This window comes from Sebastes umbrosus, chromosome 3 (genome assembly GCF_015220745.1).
Source record: "Sebastes umbrosus isolate fSebUmb1 chromosome 3, fSebUmb1.pri, whole genome shotgun sequence".
Taxonomy (NCBI): domain Eukaryota; kingdom Metazoa; phylum Chordata; class Actinopteri; order Perciformes; family Sebastidae; genus Sebastes; species Sebastes umbrosus.
The window spans coordinates 9,646,851-9,655,647 of NC_051271.1; the positions used below are offsets into that span (position 1 = coordinate 9,646,851).

The following is an 8,797-nucleotide window of genomic DNA, read 5'->3' on the forward strand; positions in this document are numbered from 1 at the left end:
GTAGTAAATTCAAGGTGAATTGAAATCATTGTAAGTCATTTAGCAAATTATATACATTTATCACACAGCTTTGTTGAATACTTGATACTGATTGATCAATTATAGCGTTCTACGGTCTGTTATTTCTTTATAGCAGACCGTTACTATGTATAACAGGCTGTTGCTATGGACGCAGTTCTGATGCTGGACTCTGGCAGACTGTTTTTGTGTCAAATTATTGATTTCTTAAGTAAGTAGCTGTACAATAAGCAGGATAATGTACAACGAGTGGGTCATTGTTGTGAAATAAACGCCCTGTCGTGGTTTATTTCATAACAATGACCCACTCGCTGTACATTATCCCTTACATACTGTACATCAGTCACTTAGCATTTTCTCCTCCTAATATTATACCTACCTAATACTACCTACTAAAAACATTAATCATAATACAATTATGTATTTTTTGTTTTCTACACTTACTTTGTTTTTGCATTTACTATTTCTATTTAGAGCGAGCAAGCATGAGCCCGACGCTGACTTAACGGCCACAGAATTGTTATTTATTATTAAAATATTAAATTGTACATTAAACATTTTTTTTTCGAAATCAACAGAAATTACAATTCAAGTGTAAACCTTTTTAATGCAGCACGGATTGGTTAAAACCTAAAAAGGAATTAAAATTCTAGCATATAGTATATCAACATAAAATTTAATTTAATAGATCGGCCCCATTGTCACCGATACCCGATCCAGCTATTTGAGTCAGTAGCGTCCTGATGTCTGATCCGGTATCGGTGTCGTTGTTAACAAGCATTTCTGATTCTTACAAACAGTCCCTTTAAAGCTGCTTTATAATGTAAAATACCTGAAAATCTCGCTTTTTTTTTTACAATATGGGACCTTTAAAAAAACAAACATTTTTAAATGATAAAATGTTCTGCTTTTATTCTGAAAGTCTGAGGAGTAACTAAAGGCGGAAGTGTAGTGTGCTTCTTAAGCAAGCTTCCTGATGACGATCTTCCGGTTTGTGTGTTTTTTTTGTAAACACAAGGCAACATAAAACCAGACACAGAAACAAACACCTCTCTGAGACGGTTAAACTCTTTGTCACTAATCTTTTTACCAGCCACCGTGAAGCTCAACGTTGAACCTTTATTACACCAAAGAGAGCCACGTCGCTCCTCTCACCGTTTCTCCGCTAATCTCTTCACGGAATGACAACAAACTATCAGCTAACAGCTAAGCTAACGTCAAGCCAACTCGTTCTCATCATCCGTTAGCTCGTGAGCTCCAGTTGACGCTTCGCTGAGTGTCCGTCAGCCTCGCGGTGAAGTGGACTCTCTCATGGTGGTCTCGGCTCGATGGGGAACTGTCTGTTTTCACAAGGAGCGGACGACCTGTCGCTGCTGAACGAGTCCGAGGGGGGCAGTCTGCCCGGAGAGCCTCCGCCGCCCTACCAGGTGAGATACCGGGGCTCAAAGTTTAACACACTCCGGGGATTAAAGAGCATGGCACCTCAATGAGCATGACATTAAAGGGTACCTTCGGTATTTTTCAACCTGTACCCCTTCACCATGTGTTTTTTGTGTCTAATTGACTAATAGGGACAAGTTTTGAAATTGGTGTTAAAGATTTTTTACCAAGTTGTTGGATTTATTATAATAACAATGAAGAACAATTAAATATAATCATATATATGTGTTTTCATATATGCATTTTGTTTTACAAAGTTAGGAAAGCATGTTTAAAGGTCCCATATTATAAAAAAAGTGAGATTTTCATGTTTTTTTTATTATTATAAAGCAGGTTTAAGTTGTATATAAATACTGTATGGCAATATTTGCACTATCTGTTTATATCCTGTTTATTTTTTTTTATATAGCTTATTTTGTATATTGTATATTGGTAGAATTAAAACAAATTTATTCTTATTTTATTTGATTCTAATGTTTTTATCTATTCTTTTGTTATTATACTGCTTACTTGCACCAACAAAACCAAAGCAAATGTATCTATAATGCAACATACAGTATTTTAACTTGGGATGGGTGACGAAAATGTCATTGGTAAATTGGTTATGATAGAATAATCGAGGCATAGTCACTGTGCTGTACCTTCATAAAATTGGATCTAACTGTAATTACAATGCTAATGTCATATAAACTATATATTAAAACATGACCCAGACAGTACAGAGACTTCACTAACAGTGCTTTTATTTCATCCGTCACTACTAGTAAGATGGCCATTTTCCTGCTGTTTACAGAAGCACAGGAGCATCACAATGTCTGATGTCCCCCAAATTACTTTTAAAACTGATATGATCAGCTTTACAAATATCAGAATCAGCATCAGAAATCCAGTATCTGTCAGGTTGTAATGCAAAGGGGGCATATGAAATCCTCCCTTCATGAAGACTTGCTTCACAAATGACACAAGTTGTTTTCTGTTCCTTCTTTTCCAGGAGCGCCACCAGCCTATGCCAGTATACCATCCCACTCCAGGGGAGAGTCGTCTGGCTTACCAGCTGACAGAGGAGGAGCAGATCCGCATTGCCCAGCGAATCGGTCTCATCCATCACCTGCCCAAAGGCATGTTCGACCCGGGCTCTGATCCCACTGATAAGAAAGTTAAAGAGTGAGTCTAAAATAAATAGATTTCTTTTGCACTCTTCCTTTTTGTGTTGTTTGTTATTTTGATCTAACACAATGGTCTGGGTTAATTTTTGTACCTTTTTTAAATAAAGCTTTACTCTGAGCGTTTGGTCAGAATAGGATCCTGTCATATTGAGTGAATAAAATGCTCATTGACTAAAACAACAAGTTTTTAGTCAACGAAATAATACTTTATACAACAAAAAAAATATACAGCAGTGGACTTGGACTTGGACTTGATCAGGACATGGGCAGATGCACAGCCCTACATCACTGTTGTGATAATCTATGGATTTATTTGAATGTGATATCAGGTGCCTGTTTATTGAGACCGGTCTGATTGCAGCCTCAGGCGGCAAATCACAATTGAAGTTAGCTAGTATGTTGTTATACTTGCACTGGTTAAAATGAGCATTTTGATTAATGAAGATATGTTAGTTTTTCACAATGTATGTGGAAGTTTTATTATATTCTGTGCTACATCGTTGACAGCAAATTTTGCAAACACCATCTCCATACTTAAAGATAAGATTCTGAACTTACTGTTTCTCTCTCCACCAGGTGTGTGATCTGCATGATGGATTTTGAGTATGGCGATCCCATTCGGTTCTTGCCCTGCCTTCACATCTACCACGTGGATTGCATTGACCCCTGGCTGATGCGCTCCTTCACCTGCCCCTCCTGCATGGAGCCGGTAGACGCAGCCCTGCTGTCCTCTTATGAAACCAACTGAGCAGCCCCATGACGGCTGCTCCTGCCTAAAAGTAACTGCACCTTTTTAGCCGAAACTGTCCTAGCTGTTCAGACAGGTAGCCAAGGTGATGAGGCATTATGCAGATGTTTGGAGGTTGTTTTAGGATGCAGACAGGTGTTGAAAACTGTGCCCTACAGTACGTTGCTAAAGTCTGATATGCACCTGTTTGGAAACTCATTTGCCTTTTAAAGTAGGACAACGTGCCAAATCGAGCTAGATGAAGAATATGGAAAGCTGTACACGTAGCAAAATATTACTGCAAAGTAATTTCACTTTTGTACGACTGACAGTTTATTTTAATTTGTGATTTTAGATGCATGTCACCGATGTAATTTACTTCCCCTTTCTATACGTAATGTGCAATATGTTAACATCAATAGAGAAAATGCAGGAAATTTGTCTTGGTCAAGTGAAGTTACTGTGTTTTTCAAACGAACATGTGGCCTTGAATGTCACAAAAAACACAGGCCTCTCTACTGATATGCAATCATCAAAACCCAGAAAAATAAGTTTTTCTGAACAAAGTTATACTATGAGGTCCCACGACCATTCATGAGATAGAATGGTGACATTTTTAGATAGAAGATATTCAAGGATTGAATCTATTTTATTTCACTAGGGTTGTCGGTACTGTAGTTTTTCCTTTGAAGCTGCTTTTATAAATATGGATCTGATTTTTTTTTTTTTTTTTTGCCTTCCCACAATATGTATCCCCCTCCTTTGCTTTGCCTTGAGTTTGTGCTCTCTGTTTTGTTTTAAAAATCAGTCCTTAGTGTGTCCTTTTCATTGTTTACTGTCAGTAACATTTACAAAGACAAGATATGCTGTGCAATCCCCCTTAAAGCACCTTGGGCTACCCCTCATCTGGCACTCTGTAGCTTGTAGATTTCATAGATGATTGTGTGTTTTGATATGTGTGTGTGTTTCTTGAGGATGTGGTGGGTAAAGATTGGCATGTCGAGGTAACATGTTGAATTAACCATGTCAGTTGTAAACCTGGTTGTAGTTCCCTCGCTTTTTCTAGTTTGAAGCTGTTGGGTTTTGTTTTGTGTTGATGGCCTTCTTACAGCAAGTGATGCATTTCCAGAGCTCCTGGGTCTGCTCTTTTTGGAATTAGACGTGTACTCTCTGATACTGACGGCGTAATGTTTAGCACAAACAAGTAAAATGCTGAAAGAGAGTAAGCTACAGCAGTAGAAAGGAATGTGTCTTGAATGTTAAGCATTATTTCAGCTTTTAAAGATTTGGACATTATACGTGACAATAAGAGGACATTTCTGATTTACTCAGGCTGCTGTGCCTTTTAAGGTTGAGGTAAGCCAATTCCTGTGAAGTACAATCATTTCTGAAAGGACTTTTGTTTTTCTTTTAGTTGTCCTCTAAGGGGAAACAGACACCAGCACTGTACTGATTTGTGTCACTATGAATTAGGCCAGAAATTAAGCCAGATGTTTGCTCTGGCTACTGTTAACAATCAGTTTTGATTTATGTTGTGTGCCACCAGTGCGCAGATTTTAGGAAAATCGTAAAACCACAAATAAAGTGGATACCAAATTTTACACAAGAATGATGCGTTGTCTCTTTATTGTGTTTTAAAGCCTAAGAGGTGTAGTAGATGGTTTACCAGCAATTGTGTTTATTAAAGGTGCAGTGTGTAGGATGTGGCGGCATCTAGCGGTGAGGTTGCAGATTGCAACCGACTGAAACTTCTCCCGTGTGCCGAGCATGTAGGGGGGAACTACAGTAGCCAACGCGAGGGCTACCGTAGAAACATGGCGGCCGGCTCTGTGAAGAAGACCCGCTCCGTATGTAGATATGGCTCATGGTTGGGTGCCAAAACATGAGTGCAAATGTCAACCAGCTGCACCATAAACATCAGCAGTCATTCCTATTACAAGAAAATAGCATGTATGAGCAGTGCCAACTAAAGCACAGACAAATACTTCACAAAGCTGCATTAGGAATACGGACAAGGTAATTTCTTTCAACAATAGATTTTTATTAAAAAGGTAACATTTATAGTATTAAAAGCATATGTATTGCACATTTTAAGGCACACTGGATAACAGTGTTAGATTGAAAATAGAGGAATTAAATAAATCATTACTCTAAACTTTCATGAAAACATTGTAAATGTGATTAAATTACAGTTAAATTACAAAAAATATTTTACAGCATTTTGTTATTTACAGGTATTTACAAGAGTTTTTAATGGTCCTACTGTAACAGTAACAGCAACAGACCAATACATAGTATTTATTGTTGTGTATCTTCTCTAAAGAGCATAAATTCCTATGCTGACTGTGGCCAGAGCCATAAAAAGTCCCAGCACCATCCTGATGATGGCACTGGGGATCTGGAGTGTCTTTACTGGTTTGGAGTGTGTTGAAAGAGTCTGCGGCTTGTTTTCAGTGACGCTCAGCAGCAGCTTCTGTAAATCATCAAAGACCTGTAAAACAAAGGCAAAAACGTCCATCAGCTACTTCTGGTTTAAACAACTGCAAAAGCAAAGGTTAGTCTTGTAAGTTCACAGTGACAACGATCATCGCTCTGTACCTGAATGTTTAACTCAAACGCCCTGACAGCCTCCTCCAGCACGCCGTTCCTCTCCTCCTCCGTCAGCTCCACGCTGTTCATCCGGCTGCGATACAGCTGTTTGAAGCGGTTGGGGCTGGACACACCAGGGAAGGCGAAGAATGACAGACCCTCGCTGCCCTTCAGCCCCATGGACTTCTGGGCGATTCGACCCAGGACCTGGCCTCCAGACAGGTCTCCTAGGTACCGAGTGTAAGCATGGGCGACCAGAAATTCAGGGTTTTCTTTACCAATCTGAAAAAGAAAATAGGGATGAAGAGTGTTATTTCAGTATCAAACAGCAGAGAAATGATTGTGTTTGATTTACATATGATACATACTTGTCTGAGTCTGTTGCAGTATCTTTTAGTGGCTGCGGGGACGACGATCTTCTCTTTCCAGTCCTGGCCGTAGAAGTATTCCAGGTCTTTCTCGATGGCCTCCAGTCTGGCCAGTTCAGCCGGGAAGTAAATGGGTGCGACAGCAGGGTGGTCGGAGTTCCTGTCCATCGCTTCCTCCAAGGCCTGGTAGATTTCATACAGTGAGCACAGGAGGAGCTGAAGAAGACACAGAGGAGGAGAGGTGGTGTCAAGACAAAGATATCACAGTAGGGATGTTCCAATCTAACTTTTTCAGTCCCGACAGCGATACCTGGGCTTTGGGTATCGGCCGATATTGAGTACCGATCCGATATCAGTGTTTAATCAATAAGCTGTATGCCTCACTGTGTGGAAGTGACTGGGATCATTCTGTTATGTGTAAGGCAACATCAGGCTTGACTTAAACATTGCTTTCCTAACTTTTTAAAACAAAATATGACCAATGACTACATAGATATACATTTACTGAATTGTTATTTATTACTAAAATATTAAATTGTGCACCAAAAACTTGGCAAACAAATCTTTGAAATCAACAGGAATTACAATTCAAGTGTAAACCTTTTTAATGCAGCAACAAATTGGTTCAAACCTAAAAAGGAATTAAAATTCTAGCATATAGTATATCAACATAAAATTGAATTAATAGATTGGCCCCATTGTCACCGATACCCGATGCAGCTATTTGAATCAGTAGCGTCCTGATATCTGATCCGGTATCGGTGCATATCTAGATCACAGTAGCCTATCATACAAAAAGTTATGAACAAAAGTGAGATCATCCGCTATAAATAGATTTAAAAATATGTTACCTTGAACTGTGGCCGGGTGACTTGTCCCCTCTGAAAGCTCAGCATCAGCTCTGTGCTTTCTGCCCTGACGTGGCTCTCCTTTGTCACCTTTTTGATTTGTTCTGACAGATCCCTGCAAAAAGAAAAGAGAGGAAGGCATGAAATAAACTTCAAGAACAAATATAGGGACTCCAAAGTACAGAATACATTGTGTGAATTACTGCACCTATAGATTGTTATCTAATGTAGGCAACATGCAGCTGATAAGAATTACAAGCATGAACAGACGGTCAGCACATACTGCTCTAGAAACCTACTTTTGGATGCTGCAGCACTGATGCAGATAAGATCATCCGAACTCAGTGTATATAAATTTAATCTTTTTTTAAGAAACATGCAGTTTGAACACAATAATCTAGGATTGCATTGCAATGATGAATATTGCAATGCCCGGTGGTGAAATGTTACTGCAAGAAGGATTTAGAGATACAATAAATCACAGCAGCTCATTCTCACCTGTCAGTCAGCTGCTCTGCTGTTGTCTGAGTCTTCTTATCTGTCTCCATTGTGGGCTCTGAAAAAAGTTGAAATGTCAGAAAAGTGCTTTTGCAGACCATCTTTTAACATCATATAAGGATTTAAGAGCTATAAAATGTCAGCAAGAAGTTATAAAATTATGGTAAGTATTACAAAAACATCAATGTAGACATTGTGCTTTACTCACCAGATAGGATGAAGTTGTGTAGGTTTGGTAGTTTGGTCTCTGCCCGCAGTGATTTACTGTTTTCTCTCTGGATGTGCAGTACACTTTGTGCTCTGTGTGACTACAGTCGTCTCCCCCTTTTATATGATCCTCCTTTGTCTCCTCCTTCCAGCGGCTGAATGAAAACAGGAACACAAGGCGTCACAAAACCTCAGCTAAACATGATTTGGCAACTTCAGCGAAAGCAAGTAGGAGGAGTTAACATGATGCAGCAACTTTGAGAACTGGGAAAACGATCTGACTGAGGGAGGGACTACGGGACTTATCGTGAGTAAGGGAGTTTGAGCAATGCCCTGGATTCCAGAGGGGAGGAGGGCCGAGTGCTAAACATGACCGTGCAGATTTGAACTTCCCAAGTTGGATCAGACGAGAGGAGGAGCCGACTCTAAACATGACTGTGTGAGTTTCTGAAGCCAAGAGGGGAAGTGTTGAAAGAGTGACTAATGTTAGGAAGGGAAAAACTCACATGACTGTATCAACACAAAACACCAACTGTTCTTCAGAAACATGAACAATGAACAAGTTTAACCACATTATCAGGTCACTGACAAGTTCATCAACGTTCACAAAAAAATGTCTGAGAAAGTAGAGCAGCTATGAGCAGCGTGATGTCGAGCAGTGATGATTGCTGCAATTATATTAACGGTCCTATATTGTGTTCATTTTCAGGTTCTTACTTGTATTCTATGTTTCTACTAGATCATATTTACATGCTATAATGTTAAAAAAAACTCATTTTATTTTCCTCATACCGTCTGTCTGAATCAGCCTGTATTTACCCTCTGTTTGTCTGTGAAATGGTCTCGATATTGTAGATTTGTGACATCACAAATGGACAAAAATCCTAACGGCTTGATTCAAAGGCACAGTTACTGAATACGGGCTGTGTGTATTTG

At 39.3% G+C, this 8,797-nt stretch overlaps 2 protein-coding genes across 2 annotated transcripts; one reads left to right on the forward strand and one right to left on the reverse strand.

Moving 5' to 3' along the window:
- Positions 1 to 1,005: 1,005 nt before the first annotated feature.
- On the forward strand, positions 1,006 to 4,960 carry rnf11a (ring finger protein 11a). The gene is made up of 3 exons (XM_037763833.1): positions 1,006 to 1,445; positions 2,450 to 2,622; positions 3,201 to 4,960. Exons 1-3 carry the CDS (start codon positions 1,347 to 1,349, stop codon positions 3,370 to 3,372), a joined length of 444 nt encoding a protein of 147 aa, XP_037619761.1. The 5' UTR covers positions 1,006 to 1,346; the 3' UTR covers positions 3,373 to 4,960.
- Positions 4,961 to 5,371: 411 nt separating this feature from the next.
- LOC119484755 (heme oxygenase-like) lies at positions 5,372 to 7,965 on the reverse strand. Its single transcript, XM_037763830.1, has 6 exons — positions 7,863 to 7,965; positions 7,655 to 7,711; positions 7,160 to 7,271; positions 6,309 to 6,524; positions 5,950 to 6,222; positions 5,372 to 5,842 (listed from the first exon to the last, which is right to left on the reverse strand). Exons 2-6 carry the CDS (start codon positions 7,702 to 7,704, stop codon positions 5,669 to 5,671), a joined length of 825 nt encoding a protein of 274 aa, XP_037619758.1. The 5' UTR covers positions 7,705 to 7,711; positions 7,863 to 7,965; the 3' UTR covers positions 5,372 to 5,668.
- Positions 7,966 to 8,797: the final 832 nt, after the last annotated feature.

Excerpts from the sequence above, each read along its gene's own strand:
- LOC119484755 (XM_037763830.1), bottom strand. The coding sequence starts at position 7,704 with ATGGAGACAGATAAGAAGACTCAGACAACAGCAGAGCAGCTGACTGAC. Across the intron at positions 6,223-6,308 it reads ACTGCAACAGACTCAGACAA|ATTGGTAAAGAAAACCCTGA; the intron begins GTATGTATCATA and ends TTTCTTTTTCAG. Across the intron at positions 5,843-5,949 it reads CGTTTGAGTTAAACATTCAG|GTCTTTGATGATTTACAGAA; the intron begins GTACAGAGCGAT and ends TTTGTTTTACAG.
- rnf11a (XM_037763833.1), top strand. The coding sequence starts at position 1,347 with ATGGGGAACTGTCTGTTTTCACAAGGAGCGGACGACCTGTCGCTGCTG. Across the intron at positions 1,446-2,449 it reads AGCCTCCGCCGCCCTACCAG|GAGCGCCACCAGCCTATGCC; the intron begins GTGAGATACCGG and ends CTTCTTTTCCAG. Across the intron at positions 2,623-3,200 it reads ACTGATAAGAAAGTTAAAGA|GTGTGTGATCTGCATGATGG; the intron begins GTGAGTCTAAAA and ends TCTCTCCACCAG.